General features: G+C 53.8%; 1 protein-coding gene across 31 annotated transcripts in view; it reads right to left on the bottom strand.

Moving 5' to 3' along the window:
- Positions 1 to 26303, bottom strand: part of MYT1L (myelin transcription factor 1 like) — a 365607-nt gene that overhangs the window by 9433 nt on the left and 329871 nt on the right. For 29 of the 31 annotated variants that reach the window (XM_019752014.3, XM_074331624.2, XM_074331629.2 and 26 more), the window contains 4 exons: positions 21845 to 21907; positions 15874 to 15957; positions 14222 to 14443; positions 3575 to 3666 (listed from right to left, as the gene is read on the bottom strand). In XM_019752014.3, coding sequence (XP_019607573.2) covers positions 3575 to 3666; positions 14222 to 14443; positions 15874 to 15957; positions 21845 to 21907 — 461 coding nt within the window. The remainder of the gene's footprint in view (positions 1 to 3574; positions 3667 to 14221; positions 14444 to 15873; positions 15958 to 21844; positions 21908 to 26303) is intronic. The other 2 variants (XM_074331625.2, XM_074331630.2) reach the window with 1 other exon arrangement.

Genomic DNA, 26303 nt, shown 5'->3' with positions numbered 1-26303 from the left:
CCTCAAGGCGTGTCCTGCCAGCACCGTGAGGGCCTCAGAACATGAGCAACGACTCCCGTCTCATCAAGTAACTCCCAAGCAGTTCAGGGGTGTAATAAAAGTACGGCCGGTGCCGAAGTTTACCCTTTCTCAGCTGTGGGTCATTATCTGGTTTCCCCTTCTGTGTATGTGACCGGACCTCTATGACAACCTTTCACAATGAGGAATGAGGACCAACTGAGGTAACGTATCTGACACGTGGCACACAGGACAGCTCAACAGGGAAGTGACCGTGCCATTACTTATCGGCAGAAGTTCCAGTACGCCTCAAGATACGAACACCCAGCACATAGCTGAATTATGAATCAATTTATCATAACAGGGACCCACCACTACACGTCTTTAAATTGCAAGAGTCCAAACGCACTGGGGCATCTCGTGTGTAAACTGAGGCCCCTGGGACTGAACACTCGTAGTGCCTGGGTTCCCGGGGCTGCACACCTGGCCCTCCTCAGGGAAACATCCACCGCGGACCCCAGAGCTCACTGATGAGGCTCTGGGAACTCAGCTCTAACGACCGAGCCCCCGATAGGCCTGCCGTTCTCAGCCAGGAGGCCGCCTGCCAGGGTGCAGGCCTGGCCCGAGCGAGGAGCAGCAGCCCCCCCTCGGCTTCCTGTCTCCTCTGATAACAACGGGGAGAGAAGGTGTTGCTTCCTTCTCTCCTCAAGGCTTTGCAAAAAATAAATAAAAGTGAAGCCCTGGCAGCGATACTGAAAGGTGTGGGGTGAGCTTCTGCAGAGGGTCTGGAAGCAAGACCAGCATCATGTCGTGTTACATGGGCTGGTTAACTGTATGGGGTCGTTCTGTATATGAAGAAAGTAATGATAATCTTGTGGGGGACGACACGGCAGCAGAGTCTTCTCTAAACTTAAAAGAACAGAGAGAGAAAGAAAGGAAAAGGATTTTGGAACCGGAAGGGAGGTTCGAGGACTTGGACTCGCTTTTCCTATTCAGACAGATGCACGAGAGAACGGCCGGGCTCCCGGGCAGGAGCTGCCTGGCCCAAGTCAGCTCGGGAACTAACGGTGGCCTTCTTGAGGTCTCAGTGCCCTGTCCCTTGGACACGTGTCATTGTGAAGGGGTACAGGGGACTTCGGGTGACGTTTTACACTCAGGATTTTAAAAAAGAGAGGGAGGCTGTCCTGTCCACAGGCATAGCTGGGGCGCCCTCCAAACTGGGCACAGTTGCAGAGGGGGCCATAGGTCCGCATGTCTGCAATCTGGACAGCAGCGGTCTTGCCCGACTTGGCCACACGGACGCCCCTGCAGTGTGGCCTCTTGCCGGAAGGAGGTCCTGTGGGGTGAGCAGGGACGCCTCTGGTCTCGGCACAAACGGCATCTGGACAGCCCTCCTGCAGCCGGTCTTGGGCCTGGTGTGACCTTCAGCTGCTTGCTCTCCAGGTGACCTGGGGCTTCCAGTGTTCCCATCTGGGGACACGCATGTGAGAGAACAGCAGAAAGAAACGGAATCATGCACTGTTCAGACGCAAAGAAATGGGCGGATGGCAACAGTTGGGGGCCACCCCTGTTGACCGGGGCAGAGCCAGGGGGCCCGCCGGGGAAGGCTGGGTGCTGCTCCTGCAGTGAAAGGTCTGTGTCATGGACTGCTTGCTTCCGCCTCGCCAAGATGGCACTGGTTCTCCTGGGCCAGGCAGGCAGGCAGGGAGGACTGGATCCTGCTGCCCTTGGACAGTGAGGCCGCATTTTCACGCTGACAGATGCCAGCTCAGTGAACTTCGGCTCGGCCAGCAGCCCCGCGGTGGGAGCGGCGCCCCTCTGGGTGCACACGCACGCTCTCTGTCTCCTTCTGCTCCTCCTTTTGCACACTTACCTTTCGTCAGTGGGTCACAGGCTGACACAGGCTCACATCGATTGGCCTACAGAGTTTTGCTTTCAAACCAGCATTGTTTTGGGGGGTGAAACGTCAGGCTAAACATTTTGGAAAGAGTTTATAAATGGTGTTTTCTTTCCAGCAGGGAACCTGGCCCTTTATGGTGAGAGAGAAGTGACACTGGTGATCCTGGTGTCCCACGGGCTTCCTCACACTCGCCCCTGGGACTGCAGGCGCCGGGGCAAGAGTCTGAGGGCATCTGGAAGGCACAGCTCTGTCTGATGAGTGCTTAGCTCTCTAGCCCCCACTGGTGTTGAACAGACGTGGAGGTGGCACGCTGGGCTCCCGGACCGAAGCCCTGCAGGTGGAAGCACCGTGAGTCTGGCTGTCTCCCTGGCAGGTGACTGGCCATACCCACATGCTGAGCGTTCCGCAGAGTCAGGGGCAGGCTGAGTCCCTCGTGCTGTCCTCAAAGCAAGGTGCAGTGGGCGGTGGAAGGCTGGGGACCGTGGCCCTGGCCCACACGGCTCCACACGGGGCCCCCAGGTCCTGGGGCGTGTTGCTGGACCCATGCAGAGGGGTGGCCACTGACGGCGCCAGCACAGCAGTGCTAGCGGGCAGGCCCGTGCTACCTTCAGCCTGGGACTGACCCCTGCCTGGGCCTCACGGCTCAGTGACTTGTCCTCTACCCGGTCCTCGTGACAGCCGCCCCGGGGCTGACAAGGAACCCCAACTCCTGCTGTCAGAGGTTCCACTCGGCCTCCTCGTTCTCAGAGCGGTGTTCTCAGAAGTCACCACAAACTGCGAGTCAGCTGACACTGACCGGTGCTGGGGCAGCACAGGGTTAGGTGGCCACGAGCCACCAACACATTGCCTGGTTTGGGTGTGTTTCTGTTTAAAGACACCTTAATTAGTGTGTACTGTTGACCATAAATACTAACGTCACAGTGGCAGCACGTGACAGCCTGGACGGTCACCTAGTGATGGCCTTTCTCCATGAGGTCATCATGGCCTCTTGCGCTCAGGGTCTGTACAGCCCCTGGGAGGGGGGTCTTTTAAACTGAGAAATCACAACACAAAGGGACAAAAGTTCAAAAACACGGCACCAAAGGACCGTGTCGAAGGCCCCTGTTCATAGGACGAGCTGCAGAAGAAGGCAGGGTGTCACCTGTCCCACCTCGGCCGGGAAAGAGCCTCTGGCAAGACTCAGACTTTGCTCTGCGCTTGTCCGTGAGGGGCTGTGAACACGCCAGAGTGTTGATTTGGGTTCACAAATAAATTTTAGCAAGTATGCCACCTCACAAATATGGAATCTCTGAGCTGTCCCTAAGGGCTGCTGCTGCCCCCTCCTGCCACCTGTCCACACACACCTGTGTGGTAGCGGCTCTCAGAAGGAAATGGACTTGCACGTGGGTTCGAGATGGTCAGGCAGCTGCGAGTGAGGGCAGAGCCAGGGCTGCATCTTGGCTGCACGCGCCTGAGGGGCCGGGGGTTCTGGAGCAATACCTGGGGCCTGGGTGCGGGGACCGCTGCCTATGACTCCGGCTTGTGACCAGGTTGGCGGTCAAGCCGGGGACACTTTGGGGAAGACCACAGCCCAGGACGGCTGGCTTGTGGAAAGGCTCAGACCGGTTCCACCTGGCTGTCGCAGGACAGTGGCCCTTGGCTGTGCCGGCCTGAGCCGGGGCACACGGGTGACATTACCGTTGCTGGCCCGCTGCCGGATGGTCAGCATCTGCTCTCCGGACAGCTTTGCCTTCTTCATGGCTGACGTGGCGCGCGGGCAGCCTGACAAGCTGGGGACAAGAAGACAGGAGATGACGTTAGTCATGGGTCTCAAAGCGCCAGGGAGACCGGTCATGAGCCAGGTGGTCACTGGGTCACCTCCTGAGGCTGTGTGCGGCCGACAGGCTGTCTGCAAAGGGGAAGGAAGCAGACCGCTACACGCATCTGTGGGCTCAGTGACACGCGTGGCACCAGTGCAGGGGTACTCGGTGGCTGGGACCCGGGCAGCTGGGGCGCTGGGGCGGGAGGGTGACACGTCCATCACGTCTGCCTCCGGGCTGCTTGGGTTTTCATGGAATAACTATTCCTTTAAAAACTTCCTTATTACGGAAAGTGTGAAACTTACAAAGGGTTGAATTTAAACTTAGTTTGAAACAGAAAAGGTAAAGAGAGCAGAGTGAGGAGCTCACCACCCGCTGCACAGATTATTCTCGAGTGACCACAGCCACTCCACATTCTGTCACCTAAATGCTTCAAGCCAGTCACACGTGCGGCTTGTCCCACTCACTCTGCAGTGACCTGGGTGACGGGTCTGACCACGGCCTTCAGAGGGCGGCTCCCGGCCCTCCTGCCCCTGTCCCTTCAGGCCGTGTGCCCCGGGCACCTTTGACAGAGCCCAGGCCTGCCCATCGGAGGCTCACCCGCAGCCCCCACCCCTCAGCCTGGCTATGGTCCAGAGTGAGCACACGGAGGCCAGGGCCCACCTGGCACCACACAGCGGGTGACGTGAGGCTGCGTGTGCGTGTCCTAGTGTGTGCATTACAGTGAGAGACACTGCCACAGCACTGGCATGGCCTGGTAGGGGCTTATCTACATCCACACGGACTCACATAGTATTAGCAGGGTCTACCTCGTGTCTAGATTAATAAGTGAGGCTTTCCAAGTGTCTCTCACATTTTTCTCACGTTTCCTGACAGAGAAGATAGCTTGGACGTAGTTGTTCTGGGGAAAACATCCTGGTACAACTACTATTTCCACTGCTGCTCGCAGCTCGCACTGAGGGTCCAGCCGCCGTCTCATGTGATGTTTGTGTGACGTGTCTATTCCTGCAGTAGCCCGCCCACAGGACACCGATGTCACCGGGTTGGTGGCTTTCCCCAGAACCTTTGCTAATGGCGTTTCCAGGCTCAGAGCAGAAAAGGGTTTTGGTCCAGAGGGTGTCACCAGTCCCAGCCTTCTCCGTTCCTGAGGTCAGCCCAGGAAACACCAGAAGCAGAGGCCCTTGGGACCACGATGGCTCCATGGGGTGGGGGGTAGGCGAGCAGGAAAGCATTGGGGGGCCGCTCGAGTAGAGCCATTTCCTGAGGGGTTCCATGCTGTGGCCCCAAGGCCTGCCTCTCCCTCAGGGTTGTGTGTCTGGTGACCAGCCTCAGGGGTGTTTCCTGAGTACACTTGTCCCCAGACCTGTCTGTCACCCTTCTCACTGTCACCAGTGACCTGTGATTATCCCTAGCTGGGTCCCTGGGCCTCTGCCTGGCTGTTGCCCAGCTCACCAGGACAGCTAAGTGGCTCTGCCAGGCTTCTCTCTGATGTGGCCGCCCCTCCTGGAGACCACGTGCGAAGGCCTAACAGCCCTGTGAGGCTGGCGCCCTCTGCACAGCTCAGCTCCCACTGGCTTCTCCGTCTGCAGCCCTGGGGTGACTTGTGTGTGTGGCTCTTTGCGCCCGGCCACGCCCGCCCAGCTGACCTCCTGCTCTCCTTTCAGAGCTCGCCACAAAGCAGGGCCAGTGCACCCCGCGCCCACGCCACCCCAGCCCAGCCGTCAACCGCCCTTCCTCTCAGGCGCAGGCTCGGGGAGGCCTCTCGCTTGGCCTGGGCCACTCCGCATCCTTAGCTCTCTCTCCCGGTTGGTTTCTACTCAGCAGGCAGCCATCCACAAGGCCTGTCCTCAGAGCTTCGCGCGTCTGGATGTCCCAGACCGGTGCAGAGGGACAGTCCCACACACCAGGGTCTCCCACCCCGAATCCTCCTGCCTGCAAACGAAGGGGTCAGAACCCAGTTACAGAGCAGCGCACGAGCCGAAAATGATGAAGAGGGATGTGCAAAAGCCGCCAAAGCCAGAAACGGGCTCCGCGTTTCCAGGGCAACTCCCCGGGGCTCCCACGCGGGACGCACCAGGGACACCTGGAAACTGTGACCGCCGCCGAGACCCACGCTGAGGTTCAGAGCCGGACCTCAGTCTTGTGGTGATTCTCTCAGTCTCAGTTACTAAAACTGCCAGCTGCGGATGACAAATAACGGTGTCATCTCTGGCAAGAGAGACTTCAGCCCCAGATGGGAACTAAATTAGGACACAAAGACAGGCCCACAGAAGGATGCGTTTTGTGCAAACACGTCCACACTCAATCCCCATTCCGATCCGGTGACTGCATCAACGTGGGTCACATTTGGAAGTATCCTGCCGCCGGCCTGGCCACACCTCCGCGGGTGGCGCGAGTCCCGTGCGCGGGCGCAGTGCCATCTAGTGGTGCCTCGCGCCCACCGCCCTTCGCAGTGGCCTAGGGGCTCCTGGGTCCCAGCCGGCCCAGCATCTCAGGGAGAAGTCCACAGAGACTCCTGCCAGGGAGTTGACCCCCGCGGGGGCGGCGTGCAGTGGGCGTGGACTTGGGAAGTCACGGAATCTCGGGTCGTTCTGCTCCAGGCAGCAAATAGTTAACCGTCCCTGCCCCGCCCGCCGCCCTCCCTGGGGCCCCAGACGTCTGGCACTGGCGCCAGCACCACGCATTCCAGGCAGGACTCCAGGCACACGCTGTGGAAAGCTGCAGGGGACAGGGAGGCCCGGGTTTTTATCAGGATACTGGCCCAAAGGGGACTTCCGTCAGGAGAACATCACAGCTGAAAGTAGCTAAGAAGTCAGCGTTTCCTGGGGGTGTGGTTAGAGAGCCCGTGGGCGTGGGTGAGCTCCATCGCGTGGAAGTTAAGTGTGTGACAGCCATTCGGTGTGTGTTGTCCAGAGATTTGTTCCTGCCCAGATTGGCTGGGAGACAGAATTTAGGAACAAAGAGCCTGGGCAAGAAGGATTCAGGAAAGGCCCTGTGTGTGCCTCAGTTGCCGGGCCAGGAAATACACTCCCTGGTACAGCTTCCTTTGCACCAATTTTTGCTGTCCTGATACTGAAATCGCAGGTCTTATGATTTGATTAAATTCAGCTTTAAATCTTAGCTGTAGAAATCATGGCTGTCTCTATACCCCTCAGAGACCTAGGCTTTCCCCTGCTAACCAGGAACCCCCGGGAGCAGACGACAGGTGAGACCTCTGGCAGGCTAAACATCTTACCTAAGTCATGTTTCAGCTCCTGGGCCCTAAGGTGGAATGACCCCCTGGCTACTGTCCCAGGGGACCAAACAGGGATTCCAGAAAAGACCTCAGAACCGTCCTCAAGACCTGAAGACATGATTCATTACCCTCGCCTCACCTCTAACCAATCAGCTCCCAGCACGACCTGACCCCTGACCCACGCGTCCTGTGACTTTCCCCCACAGAATCTGTAACCCACAGGCCATCGGGAAGCCAGGTCTTTGAGCGCCAGCTCACTTGTGTCTCCGGGCTTGGTGCTGTTTCCTTAAATAAACCTCTACTTTCCTTGCTGCAAAGTCTTGTCTGTGTCTCGTGAGACTCTGACGAGCGTGGGCTGATGAGCCCGAGTCTGCTCACAGCACCTTACTTATTGGGCAACGCTCTTCTAGGTCACTTATGTGACACGTGATAATACTCCCTGCGTGGCACATACAGCCATTTGCTAACAGCACTGCTCCACTGCCCGGGCACAGATGGGCTGTGGGCTCCGCATGCGTACCTGGGAGGGATACCTGGGAGGGGCCACTATCATTCAGGTCACTATGACCCGTTTGCCCAATTACTGTTGAACTCAGGGCACTCAGCGCAGGTGGGAGGGCAGGTCTGAGCCAGACAACCTACAGAAATGGCTCTGCAAAGCATCTCCTCAGGCTTTCTTCCCTAACAGTGTTTGGCAGTCACTGCCGAATAGCAGAAGCTCCCAAATCGGTCTGGGCGACTGCCAGCCCTCTTGGGCTGTTGGAGGGAAGAGCCCCTCACCCACTGAGAGCCCGAGAGGGTCTTCTGTCTATGGAAATGAGGCAAGGCTGGTCCTCGGGGCCCCTTGGGAAGGCGGCCACCCTGGCAGGAGGGCATGGGGTGCCAAGCAGTCAGCTGTCCCACCTGCACCCAGGTGGTGAGCCCCAGGCAGCATCTCCTACTGGTTCTGTTTCCCTGGGAAATCTTGACTGAAGCCCACCATTTCATTATTGCTCTGGTTACTCAGTGATGGTTCTCAAAATTCTCAACGTTTGCCCTGGGACTTTCCCTGTATTCTTTCTTTGAGCATTTTCTTTCTTCCATTTTCTCTTATGTTTTCAGAAATTCCTATTTGTTGGTTATGAAACATCATAAATAATTATCTTATTTTTTTATTGAAAATAATTCTTTTTTTTCTGATCTTTTTATAATTTAAGGGAGATTTCCTCAATCTTATATTCTAACTTTCCAGTTGAACTTTTAATTTCAGTTATCTTCTTTAAAAGAGATATTTCTTGTTCTCTGAATGCTTCTTGGATTCTGAATATCATAAATGATAATATTCTTTTTATTCTTCTCTTGTCTGATGACAAATTATAGTGTTTTTATTTTTATTTTTTAAACCATTTCTTTTCTTTCCAGAAATGTCTCTGCTTTCTCCTCTTCTTCTTCAGTGGCAAAATCCCCAGTGTGAGTGTGGCCCCAGGTGGCCGTGGCTTGGGCGAGCTGTGGCTGGGCTACACCCTCCAGGAAACAGAAGCAGAAATGTTGCCAACTTCCGAGTGCAGTGTCCTTAGAGGCAGCGTCTGGTCATCAGGGACCACAGAGACCCTGCAATGGGAGCTCCAAGTGCCAGATGGGGGGCAGCGCAACCACCGAGGGGCTTTCCGGTGGTCAGGAGCCTGGGCAGCCACTCACCTCGTGTTCACGTGATAGAGAATCCTGCCTTGTTACGACAACTGTAACCAACAGACGGTAAGGGAACGATGGCTCTTTTCGTCTGTCTTTTGCTGTCTCTTAGGAAGATCAGAGCTAAATTTGGTGTTAATCGTTGCTGTGGGTTGATTGTGTGCCCCCCAAAAGATATGTTGGCATCCTAACTTCCAGAACCTTATTTTGAAATAGGGCGTTTACAGATGTGAGCAAGTCAGATGAGGTCATACTGGCTGAGGCTGAGCCCTAATCCCATGGCTGGTGTCCTGCTAGGAAGAGGGGAGTTTGGTCACAGACACAGGAGCAGGAGGCAGAGATTGGAGTGAAATGTGCACCAGCCCAGGGACACTCTGGATTTCCGAGCACCACCGGAAGCTGGAGAGGCAGAGAGGGCCCTCTCCTAGAGCCTCCAGAGGGGCCTGCCTGCCTGTGTCCTGATTTCAGACTTCCGGTCGGAGGGTATATTTGTAGGTTTGAAGCCATCATGGCTGTGGCAATGTGCTGGCACAGCTTAGGGAGCTGGGGGACTCACATTTGTTAGCTAAGCGTGAGCTCTTAGCCAGATGTTTTCCCAGGAGTTTTCTCTTAGGTTTTAGACATGTGAACATAACTGTTCTGGGAATAGGAGCTTTTACTATGAGTTGGGTCAACTGCAGTGATGTGTGGAAGACACAGGTTACAGTGGAGGAGCCTATGGTGCTGGGATCCAGGTGGTGACTGCGCCATAGCGACAGGGACCCCAGAGAGCCCGCGGAGGCAGCTGGGCCCCACATCAAGCCTCCTTGGGCCTAGTTCCCGAGGAGGCCCCAGACAGGTGCCGAGGCGGGTGTAGAGAACTCTGAGAGGCTGAGGACAGGCTGGCCCAGAGGAAAACAGAGGATGCATGGGGCTTCCAATGGGCGAACAGCGGGTTTGGGGTATCAGACCTGCAGCCAGAGGTGGCAGCCCCTAGTCTCAGCTGGCAGCTCACATTGGAACTTGTAGCAATTGAATCAAGTGACATTAGCAAGTCAGCCCCTGTGCAGTCAGGGGACAAAGAGGAGGTGGTGTGAATGAGCTTCAGAAGGAAAATCTCTGCAAAGCCCAGAGGGGGGAGGGGGAGGGCACAGCACAGATGTGACCTTGAGCCTCTCACTTTCATGGCCCCTGGGGATTCGTACTTGAGACAGCTGCTGTCCCCCCCCCCCCCCCCGTGCTTTCCTCAGATACTAAAATATAACAACGATGAAAATAAGACTTGGACGCATTCAGGCAGCCATGGTCAGCATGGAGCACTGCAGGGGGACCTGCCCCTGGGGGGCCGTACTAGGTTCTGAGCAGGAAGCCAGCCCCCAGAGGGCGTGAATTCTAGTCACTGAAGGCTCTCATATGATGATGGATCCCAGGCCAACCGTGTGTGTGGAGGGAGGGCGGGAGGCCGGCAGGGCTTGGTGGTGGGTCCTCCTCTCTGTGGTGAGTGTAGGAGGGGGTCCCGGGCCCAGCCACGTGCCTCCCTGCAGGAAGGGCAGAACTGCTTCCTCAGTAAGGCTTCCTTGTGTCCCCTCCTCCTGGGAGGCCCAGTCCTGCAGAGAGCTGGCTTCTCCATGTGCATGTGCAGGGAGCAGGGCAGGGACAAAGCAGATACCATCCATCGCTGCCCCCAGTATGACCAAAGAGTTGCCACAGTGTGGTGCGGGCTGGCTAGTTTCTTGGGAGCAGAAGTCCAGCAAAACCCCGATCCAGCCTGTGGTCTGGCCCTGAGTGAACTGCTCTCCATGCCCGCGTGTGCGTCCAGTCCTCTGGTGGGCCACCTCGACCCTCTATCCCCCTCCTCATTCCCACAGAACACAGAGAAGGGGGAATTTGCGAGGCCTTCCTGTGTTGTAAAGTGAGGTCTGATGTTTGCAACATGCTTCAGAAACAGAAAACCGCTGACTACTCTGGCGGAGCCCTGGCTGTGCCTCGCAGGTCCTGCCACACTGTCACCAGGCCAGCAGCAGAAGGAGGACGAGGGGACTCAAAGAGAGTGGGAAAGATGGGTGTCGTGAGGCCAGACAAGAGTTCAGAGGAGGCTTCCTGAGGCAGCAAGGCCCAGTTTCCTCTACACCTTGGGCGACGGGTACTGGCCCTGTGATGTTTCATTGTCAGAGAAGGTCTTGAACAAAAACAGCTTGAACCTCCATCAGTGTCCTCAGTCTTGCTATGGTCTTGGTGAGAGTGGCCAATATTACAGGTTTGAGAGGGAGCGGAAGGCCCCACTCTCCAGGTGTATGGCAGACGTGGACATCTCTATGTGGGTCAAGGGCACTGGCCTTCTACCTGGCATGTGCCCACTTTGCTCCCCACCTCCCCTGGAGAACAGCTAATGGCCCACCCTAGCAGCCCTCCTCAGTGGCGGCCCACCCTAGCGGGCCTCCTCAGTTGCGGCCCACCCTAGCAGGCCTCCTCAGTGGCGGCCCACCCTACCACGCTTCCTCAGTGGCGGCCCACCCTAGCAGCCCTCCTCAGTGGCGGCCCACCCTAGCAGCCCTCCTCAGTGGCGGCCCACCCTAGCAGGCCTCCTCAGTGGCGGCCCACCCTACCACGCTTCCTCAGTGGCAGCCCACCCTAGCGGGCCTCCTCAGTGGCGGCCCACCCTAGTAGCCCTCCTCAGTTGCGGCCCACCCTAGCAGGCCTCCTCAGTGGCGGCCCACCCTAGCGGGCCTCCTCAGTGGCGGCCCACCCTAGTAGCCCACCTCAGTTGCGGCCCACCCTAGCAGGCCTCCTCAGTGGCGGCCCACCCTAGCAGGCCTCCTCAATGGTGGGTTCTTGAATGCCCGCACTGGGGAGGTCCTGTGCTTGGTCCTGTAGGTGTGGAGGTGAGTGACACACAGATGGCCATGGACAAAGCCCACTGGACAGTCCTTAGGTAACTTCCAGCTTTTCTTTACTGGTGTGCCCATGTGACTTGCCTTCTTGAGTTAGTCTTCTCTTAGAATGGGGACCATAGAGATCTCAGGGTGCTGTGGTTGGCTGTATATATGTGTGTTTGTAAACCCAACGGCAGCTCAACGTCACAGAGACGCAGGCTGCCTAAAGGTTTTCTCTGGTTCCTGGGCTCACAAAGACCACATCCCCCACTGTCCCCCAGCAACCCTTGTATTAGGTTTGCTATCTATAGAACTGGGTTCTACCTGTGGGACATGAAGGAAGCAATATGTATGGCTCCCCCATGTCCCTCCAGGACCCTCCATGTTCTTTTCCTCGTTCTGGCTATGGAATGAAGATGCCCTTGGAAAATGTGCTGAAGACAGCAGAACGCATCTCTCCTTTTCCCCCATCCACTCTGTTATGTGAACAAGAAACAAACTTCTGCTCTGCTGGTGCCCATTCTGGTAGGGCAGTTAGTCTGTCCTAGCTAGTGCTTACATTAAATGAGATGACTGATCACAGAAATAACTCACATAGTGAGAAATCAAGATGGTGACTTTTTCTATAATTTTCTTGGGAAGTATTAAGCAAAATAAACACTGAAAAAACCTACCTCTTCATTTATAATGGACTATAGGGGAACTGAAAATAAACAGGTCAGGCTGTATAGTCCAGGTGGAACAGGTTTAAGAAGGTGTAGGACATGACTTTTTAAAAAATGTCATTTTGGCTAAGCCCTGTGAAAGACTGTATGACTTACTTCTAAAATTATTTATCTGTTTGTTTGTTTTTCAGGGTTAGACTAAGTGAACTTTCATTTCAGAGCCTCTCCTGGATCCTACTTGAAGTGGCAGGAGACTGAGACGACGACCAAGCAGCCCAGCCAGCACACTTACATACAGAGAAGTGGGCTCCACGGTGAACCCCCTCCCAGCCCTGCCTCTGGGTGCCCCCTCCCGCTCTGCCAGCCCCACAATGTGCCCTCGGCCCTGAGACCCCCACACAGTGCTGTGTGATGGAGCCCAGCCACCAGCTTGCGAGGGGCTGGGTCCAGTGCTCTGAACCATGAAGCCTGCACTTCGGGCAGGAGCTCCTAATGGTGGTGGGTCTCCAGACCCACATCCTGTAACTACCCCCACTGATGTTTGCACCACCCGTCGGCCAGCTCCAGGGCAACAGCCGTCCTCTGGTACAGAGTCTGCACCCCACAAGTGCTTTTATCTATCCAGAGAAATGGAACTGGCTTTTGTATGTTAACAAAACACATAGACCCTTACTCAAATGGCATGTAACAGGGCTTTAAAATTTATACACACACACACAGAGGGTGCCAAAAAAATGTAGACACATTTTAAGAAAGGAAAAACCTATTAAAATGTAATACTCAATATATACCAATAACAAAAGATGAATATAAGTCACGTCTGACTTCTGCAATTACAAGAGGTGCTCAAAGTGGTTCCCATCAGCATCCAGACACTTCTGATTATGGTGAACTACTGCTTGAGCATTGATAACCTCTCTTAAAATGTGTATCCATTTTTTTTGGCACTCCCGGTATATGTATCAATAGCCAAAGATTTGAAGCGAGAACTTGGGAGAACATTTTGTTACTACCTGTCAAAATTTATGAGCTAGAGTTTTGTTTCTAGGATTCTGTCCTGAAGATGCGCTTGCACAAACATGCAGTGTCTGTGGGGGAGGTTGGTCATCATTCCCAGCAACACCCACGTCTAGAAAGGACACGTGTGGCAGTACATACGCCCGAGCTCTCTCACTATGGAGGAGGAGGCAGCTCGCACTGAGCACACAGTGGGAGGTTTGTTCCCCCCCCCCCCCCCCAGCCCAGTCCCTGGTGAGGGGAAAGGCCCTTCCTATGCAGAGACCTGGGAAATACTGTGATCTATTTGTATTAACACAGAAACATGCTGCAGGATGGGGGTGAGTGGTGTGTTCCCTAGGCGGCCGTGTGGACGTCTGCAGGACTGTGTGCCTGTTTGCTCAAAGGTGCTGCCTGGGAGGGGACCCAGCTGAAGGACGAGGTCAGGGTATGGACGTGCACTCTTTTCTTCAGGCCCATTTACCCTGTTTATACCTTTTGCGTTTCCTACCTGAGCAGAAATTCCTTTAATAATTAAAAACCTTCCTTGAAGAATGTTAAGCTCATTGTCACACATTCCTGAACACGTCAACCTGACCTCTGCCTGGTCCACACCCCGGGTCCTACCCCCTAACTGAGCCTGCCAGGCACTTGATTCAACAGAACAGCCTCTTCCTCTAGGACAACACACGTGCATGTATGTCTTCCTCAGTCAAGCAACACACATCAATGGCTTTCTGGGAATTTCCTGACGTAGCTGGCCAGGCACTCGCCGCGAGGCTTATGACAAATGCCACCCTTTTCCTCGCGTGGGGCCTGTCTGCAATATTCAGCCAAAACTCTACATATATTCATGTGTGTGGAGCAAACACCTGCTTCCTGCTGTGGGTCCCTGACAGACATCTGGAAACCACAGCCCTGACACAGTGGTGATGACCTAGCTGGTGCTTTCAAAACAAACCTAAGTTTTCTTTTCTGGCCCAGCCTCCAATGTCCTTAGTTTGCTGCCATGGTTCCCGGCTTTTCTTTCTTAGCATGGGTGGTGACCGCTGGCAAGCCTGCCTGCCCCCCGGTACCCCAGGCCTCCAGGCCTGGGCAGCTGCACTCACCTGCGATGTGTGAGGAAGCTGCCGCTGACGTGTCCTGAGCCATCGCATCCAGGGGTGGGACACGACATGCCCTCCGTCTTGACTGACTTCCAGGAGAACTGGGAGCCATTGAGGTACCCGTCCTTCTGCCTCTTTGCTGCCAAGGGGCACCCGGACGCACTGCGGTGGGATGCGTATTTCCCAGTGATGTGGCCCTGGCCGTCACACCCAGGAACGGGGCATCTGGTAGCAGACAGATGAGACACACTTTATTGTTTTGCCATCACATACCTGGTGGCCTCTACAACAAAGTCAAAATAACCTGACATGAAGGAAAAATTACGCTCTGCTCAAGCAAGAGAAAAAGAAGGGAAAAAAATTCACCAGTGGGCGCCACCTAGTGGGGCGATGGAGGATGTCACTCGCAGAAACGCTCCACCCGACAGGAGACTTTTCTGTAAGGGAAAGTCTAAGCTTTGGGAGGGTCGGAGGACCCAGCTGGGAAAAGCAAGAACTGGTTTGCTGTAGCACGTGAGATTCAGGCGTCTGTTTAAAAGACACCACTTTTGGGCATAATCACAGCTTTTATGGTGGAAATAGGCAAAGTCAATGGTAGATTGCAGGGTTCTTTTCAAAAATACTATTTTATAAACCTGTGTTTTCTCAAGAGCTAGAAAACATGTATTTGTTTGGTAATGTTCTCCGGAGGTAATAAAACATCCTTCCAGCCAGACATGATTTTAAGCATAAGAGATAGTATTTAATAAGGCACGAAGCACACCATTAATGCATTTTGGGGAATAAATGGGAAAATCATTGGCTGGAGCCAGAGTTCAACAATGTGCTAATCAGTGCTTCTAGAACTTCCTACACAGGTTGCAGCACAGGGTTGTGACATTAGTTACTCACCAATGTCACAAATGACTGTCACAGGTGGTGGAGTGCCATTTCACGTCTGCTCACAGGCCCTAAGCTTGCGGGGGTTTCCTGCATTTTTTTTTTAAACAGTAAAGTTTACATTCTATAGAATTTGTTTTACCTATTTATTTCAATATGTCTTAATTTATTTTACTAATTTTTACTTAAGTAATTTTTATTTTGTTTAAATCAAAGTTGTTCTCCAAAGACAGTGAGATTGAAATCTCAGAGAGACAGAGCCAGGTTTATCTTACGGGGTTTTGAGACCCAGGCTCACCGAGCCTCAGCTCAGAGCCATGGCTGCGTTGTCACAGGGGCTGGCGTTCTCGCCCCCCAAGCTGGAAGCCCAGGGTGTGTGTCCATGGCTCTCAAGTCGTGCCTGAGAATGCATACAGCTACATGGTTTTCAGAAGCCCGAATGTCACAAAATGTCCTCTTTGGGTAATGTACCTTCTACCTGCATATCCTTTCACGAACCTGCCATTCCCAGTAAATTAAATTGCTTTTCCCACCACGGGCAGAGGGGTGTTTGTGGTGTTTTGTTACTCAGAATACCAGACTGAGAGATGCTGGCTTATTACATCCCCTGCAACTTTGACGATGCAGTTTGGTGCGGGTTTAAATCTCTGATCTTGCCGTCGATTGCCATCTGATGGATGCCAGGCAGCCCTGTGTGTCCCCTCACTGAGGCTCGCTCTCTGGCTTCCAGGAAGCCGCCGCCCTCAGCCCCAGCAGGCTCCCCGCCGCTCGCTCACCTGATTGGCTCCTGGTCTTCCTTGTCTTCCTTGCTCTGTGCTATCCTGATGCCGCTTTTCTTTGCTCTTGGGCAACCTGAAAGGCTAAGGGAGAAAGTGGTTTCAGAAAGCGTCCCAGAAGCTGGTGCCACACCAGCCACGGCTCTGACTCGGTTCTCCCCAGAAGCTGGTGCCACACCAGCCACGGCTCTGACTCGGTTCTCCCCAGAAGCTGGTGCCACACCAGCCACGGCTCTGACTCGGTTCTCCCCAGAAGCTGGTACTTCTGGGCATAAAAACAAACTCTGGAGGAGGGTCCTTTTGGGTGCAGGCCTGTGTGTGCCCTCAAAGCACATCCCTGGGACACGGTGGCCTGGTGCCCCATAAGCAGCAAGGTCCCCACACTCCCACAGCCTTGGAATCTCGGTCTCACCGGCAGGCGGCATTTTAGAGCCTGGACTGCTGTCTCCACACTAGTGACTCACTTCTTGTTGAAACTAGATAACTTTTCCTGCCACCAGCTGGGTGCTGGAACCCCAGGAAAAATGAAACTAAGCATTGGCCAGAATCTAAAACTCCTGTTTGCTGCTCAAATGTGGGGAAGCAAACCCAGTGCTAGGTGTCAGCCCTCACTTGGAGCTTCCTGGCAGGGCCGTGCTGGAGGGCTGTCTGTGGCCACTTTGCTGAGGCAGGTGGCACTGAGTGGAGGAGCCTGTGCGTCAGACAGGCCACTTCTCTGCAGGCAGGTCTCAGCTAGCTCAGCTGTGGTCCAGGGAGCACGCCCGCAGCGTGGCCGTCGTGGGAAACGCAATGCGAGGTCCACAGGTGCCTGCAGAGATGGCGTCACGTAACTTCAGGCCTTTTAATCACCTTCTGTCTGCACTGTGATTCCTGCTTTATTTCCACATCTGACCCCAACAGAGTCACTCGGCCGTGTTTTCCTTGTGGGTTGAGTGGTGTGGAGATTACCATTGCAGGACCTCAGGAGTGGGGCAGTCCTGTCTTGTGGACATTGGAGCTGGGCTCCCACTGTCCGCTTAGGCGTCCTGGGAGGAGTTGGTCCCTTGGTATTTGGACCACCCCCCCTTCCACTTTCAAAGACTGTGATTCTGTGTCTCCTCCACTGAACTTCCAATGGGCTCAGATGTCACATTTGCTGCACACTCTATACTCTGGTTTCCCCGCCAGCCCCGTGGCTGCCCACCCGCATGGGCCACAAGAATCTCCAGGTCAGTGAGTCTGAACAGAATTTCACCTGCTTGGTGGGGGGGGGGGCGCTTCTCAATCTCAGCACCCACGGAAGCTCCCTGCAGCCCTTTCTGCCTCCTGACCAGCCCGTCCTAGAGCCCGAGCCTGTCCCTCCAGGAACCTGCAGGTCCCCACCCATCGCGGCTCCAGTTCACCTGGTCTGAATCTTCTCCAGGACGTTACCATCCCCTCCAAAGTTGCTCTCGGGGCCTCTCATCTCCCAACATCATGTTCTCTCTGCTGACAGCCAACCGTGCTCCCCAGCACGTGGGGGACTCCCCTGTGCTCTGGAGAACTAAGTTTAAAGCACTATAACGAATTAACAAGACTCCTAAAGCCACGCCCTGTCCATTGCCACTCCCACATGCTGACATCCAGACTCTACCAAATGGACTCATTCGCTGTTCGCATGAAGCACGCTGAGTGTTGCCGTAGCAGCTGCTGCAGCAACGTTCTGCTAGCGCCTCTGCTTGGAGACCCTTCCCCGACGACACCCTGCACTCTGCCCCCCACTTAGTGCTCAGCTCTGAGGTGATAGCCTCTCTGCTTTCTCCCATCCGCCCACCCGGCTCGAGTAAAACCTGCCTTACTTATCATGGTAATGCACTTATATCTGTATTTCTGTCTGTCTCACTTGTTTGCTTTTATGTCTCTTTTTTTCCTTAGATCGTCTATTACTTGAGGTCAGGAGCACCCCAATTATCATTGTTCCCTAGCTTCTGGCCCATGTCATGTGGCCAATAAATATTCACTCAATTTGCTAGAATTTGGGGCTGACATTTGCAATGATATTCTGAGCGATTAACAGTTTCCTAGACAGAAGCCACACTTTCCACAATTTGCCATCATTGATGCAGGTATCTTCGTATACGAATAGGCATCTTCATTTGAGATTTTATAGATTTTGGAAACACTGCCAACGCTTTCAGAACTCTTGCCTTCTCTGGCTGGGGGTGGAGTACGTGGGTACTTCCGGGCAGAGTGGGACACACAGCTGGGCCCTCAGCGTGGGCTGTAGTTGAACGGCGTGTGCCGTGGGGCCTCCAGACTACAAGTGGGGCTGGGCAGTCATTGCGGCCAACACCCAAGGGCGAAGAGAAGCCAGCACATTACTGTCCCTCTGACCGAAGAGCGGTGCGGCCGTGTGACAGCCGATGACGGCTGGGCAGGTCCTAGGAGCTCCCTGGAGAGAAGCTGCACATCCTGGTTCTGTGACAAGGGCCCAGCCCCGGGACGGGGACTCAGTCCCTATTGGCATCGGAATTCCCTCAACCGGCTTCTCACTGCACTGCTCAGTATTTGGTCATCTGTCCACATCGTGGCAGGAAAGGCTTTGGGGGCCCGTGGTGTGACTCCCGACAGAACACTGAAATCACAGGGTACACAGAGAGGCCGTCAGACCCTTCCATCATCATCCTGGAGGCTCATATTTTGCCCATTTTTATAAAAGAGCAAAATGAAAATCCCCAGGAGAAAGAGGACTGGAGCGTTGGTGATACAGGACGTCCGTGTGTTGTTCCCTCATATGCAGTGACGACCAAGACCCGTGTCACAGGACAGCGAGGGCGTCCACGCACATGCTTAGTGCTTCACTGTCGGTGCTCGAGGAGCCTGGCCTTATGTCGTAGAGAGCGTTCTGGAGCCCTGCATGTGCCGCTGCTCTGTAGACCGGGAGGGTGTCCCAGTGGGTCCGACTCACGTGGCACAGTCTCCGAGAGGCGGAGCCGTCACTTCTGGGCTAGAGCAGCAGTGCTGGCCTTGGGGTGCCTGGTTGCAGGCAAGCGGCAGCGAATCAGACACACCGGGGCCCGGGTGCTGTGCCGGGGACGTCCTTGTACGTCTGAGGCTGAGTGGAAAGCAAGTCTGGAGAAGGGTCAGGGAAAGGTATAAAGATGCCTGGAAATGGGTCTTTGCGGGAAAGCTGAAAAGCACTGGACCTGTTTCTGTTGTTGCATGAAGACAAGGTTGACTCACAGCCTGACGAGGTCTGGGAAGTTTCTGGAAGCTTTTCCATGCTCTCAGCAAACAGGGTCTCTGCTCACTGAGGATGGGGGGGAGGGAAAAGCACTGGAGGAAGGTGTTTGATAAAACATCATAGGCACTCAATATATATCGATTAAAACAAACTTAGGAAAGTTTCAGACAGGATGTAGAGACTGAAAACCCACACCATCCTTACAACTGAAAAAAAAAAAGTCCCGGTCAGATCCAGGACAGGTCAGGGTGTGTCCGCTTCCCACGGTGAGTGGCTGCGTGGCTTCTGCAGGGGCCACTGCGAGTGTGGGGTCCAGGGCAGACCCAGGAGGTGGGCACATCTCCGCTGCACAACCTCTGCCAGTCTCGGGTCCTCCAGTGCAAAAGGAGATGGCATACCTAGTGCTTAGGTGACCCGAGGACAGCGAGACAGGCAGCTTCCGAAGCCCCCATGACAGTGCCCAGGAGGAAGCTGGTGCTGGCGGCACAGCCCTTGGTGATAGTTACATTGGAGAGCAGTGGCCGTGCTGTAACTTAGACAAAACTTAAAATGTGCGCATTTGGCCTGAGAGGCAGGGGGCGGCTCACAGGCTGACCCGGCCGCTCGGCGTGAGTCTGCGGTCTGAACGCGCACTGTGGCCTGCAGTCCCGACTGTGGCTCAGTCAGCAGAGGCTGAAGCACCTGTGGAAGCCAGGTTTTCTCTGGAGTTGGTGCGTAAGTAACATCCCCTCACATTCCTGAGAAATAGACAACAGAAGAGGGACGCAAAGAACCGACACACTGGGAAGTGTTGGCAGCTGTCCTCCATTCGTGCCCTGTTCACACAGGAGCTGTCAACCGAGGGGACACTGTGGCCTGACAGTGGCAGCCCCATTGTCACCCTTACGCAAGGGAAGTCGTCACTGGGATGCATGCCCTCACCGTGAACCCTTCTGTTGATGGGCTGCCCCACAAGGCTGTGCACCCCGCCCCAATTTGCCGAAACCCAAGTCAAACTTGCTTTCCATCTCTGCAGGTTAATCCTGGTATGACTTACTCTAGGCCCAGGTCACAGCTTCAATCTAAGCCTAAATTATATTTCATTTACAAGTTTATGCTATATTAACACCTACCATATAAGCTCTCAGTTACATGAATTAAAATGTTTAAAGTAAATTATGAATAAATTTAAATGCCAAACAAAACACCAATCTGTGGCAGACAGACATTGGACAGTAAGCGACCAGTAGATGTTCAGTGTTAGTTCCGCAGATGCTGTTAAATGCTGGGAGTCCTGGCCGTGTGAGGACTGGGACATCTCTTTTCTAAGATGAAATTAAAATCAGAAGTATTGTAGAATGTGCTTGACTTTTTATATTTAACCAGAGTTTTAAATTTACTTTTGTTTTATTCACTCCAGACCAGCGATCTCACTCTGGCGACCCATTTTGGAGGTAACTCCCATCTGCTGTTCAGCACGCCCTGGCTGGCCCAAGGAGCTCGTGACCCCCGGTCTACGGCAGGGGCCCGGGAACGTCTGGAGACACATTTGCCGGTCATGAATGGAGGTGGGGCGCCCTGAGACCTGCTCAGCACCCTGCAGTGCACAGGACGCCCCACAGCAAAGAACTGCCCACACAAACGCCAGCAGTGCCCAGGGGGACAGCCCTGGTCTTGACAGCGAGACGTGGTCATCGAGTCACATGGAGACGCACCCCTCAATCGCACCGGTCAGTTCTCCCTGCTGGCGCTCCTCCGTCAGGCTTTCCCCAGGCCTGTGCTGCCTGCTCAGCTGCTCCCACAGGGGAGTGAGTGCAGAAGAATAGGACTCGCGGTCAGGTCTTTGAGGAAACCGCCCAGCACGTGCGCTCAGCCTCTAATCCACACCGTGCCAGCCAGCCAGTGACGCCTGCTCTGACCACGGGGAGGCGGTCGCTTGGGGCCACAGGACCCCCTCACTGGACCTGCTGGGCCAGGCCGCGGCCGACATTGCTCTTGCTGGCCTAACCCTCCCTTACACCTTTTTTGTTCTTTTCTGTGCAGTGGGGGTGGAGGGACGCACTTAAAGCAGGAGGTGTGTGTCCTCTCAGCCTGCCCGCTCTGTGACCTGGCCTTAGGGCACGGGGAGCCAGCAGCGGGCCTTGGACTTGGCTCATTTGTTAGATGCAGCTGGTGACCATTGCTGCACGGGCCTCGGTCCACAAGCTTCTTGCCCCCCCCCAGCACTGGCTTGTCCTGAACTGAACGGGACAAGAAACTACTGTGCCTGACCACAGGGTCCACACCCTTGTGCAGACGGAGCACCTCTCACCTCTGACACAGCCTGGCACAAAAGGCTCACTGAATGTGGGCTCGCACAGACTTGTGTTTCCTCACACGGCTGAATCGCCCTGCTGTACTCAGACACCGCCTCTCGGGAGAGACAGTGCCGACAGTGCCGAGACTTTGGAAGGGTCAGGTCTGTGTGTCAGCTCTGTGGATCCCCGCTCACAGTAACCACAGGGCCCGTGGCTCACACCTCAATGTTTAAGGACAGCTCCCAGTGGCATTAGCAAGCTGGCCTGTCAGTGACTGTTCTCAGGAGCTTAGCTTGTCTTGTGCTACTGGGGGACTCCAGTGGACGGAGCAGCTGCAGGACAAGCAGCTGTCAGGAGGAGCCTGTGGTCCCTGGGTCCCTGCGGCCGCCCTGCCAGCAGAATCAGCCAGCGCACTGCATGCCAGGCTGTTGGCCACACTGCCATGCGTGGTGACGAGAAACAACAGCTTCGAGAGAAGAAAACCTGTACGTACCTTCGATGGGAAGCGTAGTTGCCAGTGATGTGCCCAGAGCCATCACAGCCAGGGGTGGGGCACCTACAACCAAAATGCAAATTGGCAATTTACTGGAGAGAAATGAAATTCCCTGGACAGTTAACTTCCTTTTTATCTGGAAAGTGAACTCGCTTTGAGGCTTAACTTCCTCAGTGAAGCAGAGAAATGGAGCTGGAAGGCCCCTGGCTGGCGTGGACGTGGCCCACCTGCCACCACTGCCAGATACCAGCCTCGGGCCACCTCTTCCCTCCAGCACAATGACATTTTCTGGAGGAGCCTGGTCTCAGTAACTGCCTAGGATTTGGCACCGTCTGGGGCGTGCTTGGCCCCGCGACCACTCGTCTGGGGTCTCTGTTCCCCCCCACATGCTCCTTCTCTTTTTGCCACTTGACGTCCAGTCGGGCCATTTACGGCAGGGCTTGTTGTCACACCAACCCTCATGTGAAGCTGGATTTTTACATGAAGGGACACACAGTGGTCTAAGAGAACGGACGTCGTCCAAACCCACACCGCCATTGTCACGGGCTCCCATTCAACTGCCTCACCACACCCCGGTTAAGTCCTGACTGTGGACCAACCAGGCCGAGGCCAAGTCAGCCAGGGAGCCGGGGTCGGTCACAGGCCTTCAGGTCCCGAGGCAGCGCCCCAGTTCCTGCACCATCCCACCGCCACTGCTCTGACGGGAGAGAATGCTTTTAAACAATCTCATCATTAGTGCCCTCACGTAGCGTCTTCAATGTGCCATCCCAACAATAATCAGATGGTTCAACAAAAATATTTGCACACTGTTATTTCAGCTGCATCTGTACCCACCACACATGTAAAAATTAGGACAAAAATTAAGAAAATTTCTTATTTCTGTTCATTAAATTTGTAACGTTCAAAAAATAAGAAGGAGGAGACAGACATTTAGGGGGATGGGAGAGAATGTACTTGGGAAATGTAGTGGGTCTTGGGCCTGGTGTCAGTATTGAGACCAGTCAGCCAGGCTGTGTCCTCCTGTGGGGAGGTGCAGGTGAGGGCACACAGGTGGGCTGGAGTTAATCAGCCTGAGGTGTAATGAGTGTTATTCGGATGGGCAGGCAAGAGTGGCAAGGGACTTGACATAGAGTAATAAAATGATGGCGCCTGGCTTGAAGCTCTGGAAGGAGAGAAAAGACGCCATGGGGCTGGGGGATGGAATCAGTGGATTATTAAATCCCTGTGGGTCAACCAAAAAAATGAAAAACAGAAAACAACTAAACAAGGACAGAGTCACAGTAATTACTACTGTCACTGAGCTCGTGTGCCCCACCCCTACTCGATGAGAACCTGGATTCCTGGCAAGGCCAGATATCACACATTTTAAGTATTTACTAAGCGTGTGCTGCTTCCACGAGATTTCAGTCTGCTTTCCACTCAGGAAGTCACCTGGAATTGGGGGTTGAGACCAGGCCCACAGAGGGACGTCCTCTCCACCAGATGAGCATGGGCAGGGCTGGGGCCCATGCAACGGGACCCTGCTCCTCTGCATGGTGTCGTGAGTGACACTTGATGTACAGACCACTCTGGTATTCAGAGATCGCCGAATTCTCCTTTAGTCCCAAGAAAGGGAACATAAATCTAGGTCTGCCAGCTGCCATGTCATCCTAAAGGTTAAAGTCTAACTTACAGCCTGTGCTCTGGGAGAATTAAGAAGTAACTTAGTGAAAAGGGACTAGAGAAACCGCTGGTGTAAGTGGATTCGGGATTTTAAAAATAGGCGTTTGAGACAGAACGCGGAGATGCTCACAACAGAATCTACGTCCCAAGAACAACGCCCCCAAAGCTGATGACCTGCCTTCTGTTGAAGTAACAGCTGTTTATGTTCCACCATAAGACTACTCCGTCGACTGCTAAGGAATTATTTTCTAAAAAACGACCTAAATGACTGAACTTAAATAGCTGATTTCCCAAATGGCACCTCATGGGGACAGACTGAACCCAGAATGCTCACACAGGGAGGGGATTTGAAAGCAATAAAATCATTCTAAGAAAAGCCAATCTTCATGCAACTTTCTGTCCTGAAAATGTATCAAGAAACAGAAATGCTTCCTACTGGCCAATAACATATACTTGGCTTTACTTTTTTGAAAAAAAAAAAAAAAAAAATCCTTAAACTCTTCCTAATTTAAGTACTTAGTGCAAATTTATTTAAAATTTATTCTTTTTAACATAAGTAGAAAGTTTTTCATATGCCATTTTTTTTTTGATGGGGCAGGAGGAGGTTGACATACTCTGTTCAAGTTTAAAGTGAGGCATTATAACCAACGTCATAAAAATGACAATCAGATTTTACCAATTAAGAAACGGGGGGGGGGGGGGGGCGGGGTCCGCCTGGTGGCTCAGGCGGTTAGAGCTCCATGCTCCTAACTCCGACGAAGGCTGCCGGTTCGATTCACACATGGGCCAGTGGGCTCTCAACTACAAGGTTGCCGGTTCAACTCCTCGAGTCCCACAAGGGTTGGTGGGCAGCACCCCCTGCAACTAAGATTGAACACAGCACCTTGAGCTGAGCTTCTGCTGAGCTCCTGGATGGCTCAGCTGGTTGGAGCGCGTCCTCTCAACCACAGGTTCAACTCCAGCAAAGGATGGTGGGCTGTGCCCCCTGCAACTAGCAACGGCAACTGGACCTGGAGCTGAGCTGCGCCCTCCACAACTAAGACGGAAAGGACAACAACTAGAAGCTGAACAGCACCCTCCACAACTAAGATTGAAAGGACAACAACTTGACTTGGAAAAAAATCCTGGAAGTACACACTGTTCCCCAATAAAGTCCAGTTCCCCTTCCCCAATAAAATCTTAAAAAAGAAAGAAAAGAAACGGGTGATTTTCGGAGTGGTTTTTATGTGATTAAACTATTTACAAACATGCCATCTGATAAAAAGAGGCATTTAAAAAGTTCTTTATCACCATAAAAACAAAATCTTGATTTGGCTCATTTTCCGAGCTTTCACTGTGTTGGGGAAGAAAAAACATAGGTACCAGGTTAGACAGAGGGGCCGGACCCCAGCTCTGCTACTTGCTGGCTGTGTCACTGCCAGGATTCATCGTCCTCATGGGGACAACCCGCCCACCCGTCTAGGGCTGAGGATGGAAGGAGGGTGGCTGCCCAAGGGTCCTGCTCTACCCTCCTCCTCCCCGCCCTTCCCGCCGGCCAGCAGAACCCAGGCTCGCCCAGGCTGTGTACGCTCCAAGGACCTCGCATTGCCTGGTTAGCGCCCCCCACCCCCTGCAGTAGCCACTTTGGTCTGAGGCGGTAACCTCTGTGTGTCTCTGGGTGGCGCAAGGCAGCCCCGGGTGGTTCCTCACTGTGCCTTCTTCTAACAGCCCTGGGTATTCATTTTATGTTACTGCTCGAGACTTCTGGGCTGTTTTTCAACTCTTAGATTTACATGCGAATTTCTCAGCTAAGAAAACTCAACATGCAAAAATAGTTTCTGAAGCCAGTGCATGAGGAAATGATTATTCATCTAACAAAAGGGTCTGTGCTTGTCATTTGGAGCCTGCGCTTGGACCCCTGCTAACGGGGGTGGAAAACCGACCAGCAAACATCGGCTCTGCATCTTCCTGTCTAGAGGGCATCTTCTCCGTGAAGGGAGGCCTCCGTGGTCAGAATCACACAGCACATGCGGCACAGCAAGGCTTCAAACGGCAGCAGGGAGTGAGGGGTTGCCATGGAAACTCCTGTAAGGCAGGCGCCCGGTTCTCAGGTGGTCCCAGGAAGAGCGGCGCCCCTCCGTGTCCTGCGTGCTGCCTGGAAGTTGTCACACAGACAATGGCACACATCCCTATGCTTAGGGATGTAAGGTTGTGTTAAATAAAATACCTGCTTAGGATATTTTGTCTCTCCCGCTCCAAAGGTACTCTTGCTGCAACCACTCTGAGAAAGCAAATGATGAAGGAATACTCTTAGCATCTATCCTCACCTCCTTATGCACAGATTTGAGACAAAAAACATTTGGCCTCATCTATGATCCTGCATCACCCTGGGATTAAGCAACACTGAGAGAAAACACTTCTGGGTAGTACATGTTATTATTTGGCAAGAAAAATTGGTCTTGTACAGACGTTTAAAAGTGGTGATGAAAGTATAATAAAGTTTTAAATAGTGTTGAAGTTTTGCAGAATCCAGGCAAAACCGAAACCAAAGCAAAACTAAACCAGAACCACTCACAAACTTTGGGATTTATGAATTTATGAAACCAGCCCTTCTCAAGGAGGAACACACTGAGTCCCGCTGCTTTGGCAGAACCCAGACGGCAGAGACTCTGAGCCAGAACCTTCCAGAATGCCTTCCTGTTCATTGCTTTCTCTTTACTATTTTCCACCACAAGAAATGTCCTATTTGGACCCCTACAGGAATCATCACCAGTCACACCTCCATGGAGGTCATAAGCTATGTCCCCTAACACCAAAA

Source organism: Rhinolophus sinicus, chromosome 2 (genome assembly GCF_057876585.1).
Source record: "Rhinolophus sinicus isolate RSI-liver-muscle chromosome 2, RSI-T2T, whole genome shotgun sequence".
In the NCBI taxonomy this organism is placed as follows: domain Eukaryota; kingdom Metazoa; phylum Chordata; class Mammalia; order Chiroptera; family Rhinolophidae; genus Rhinolophus; species Rhinolophus sinicus.
Note: the sequence above shows the minus strand (reverse complement) of the source record. Positions and strands in the feature narration are given on the sequence as shown.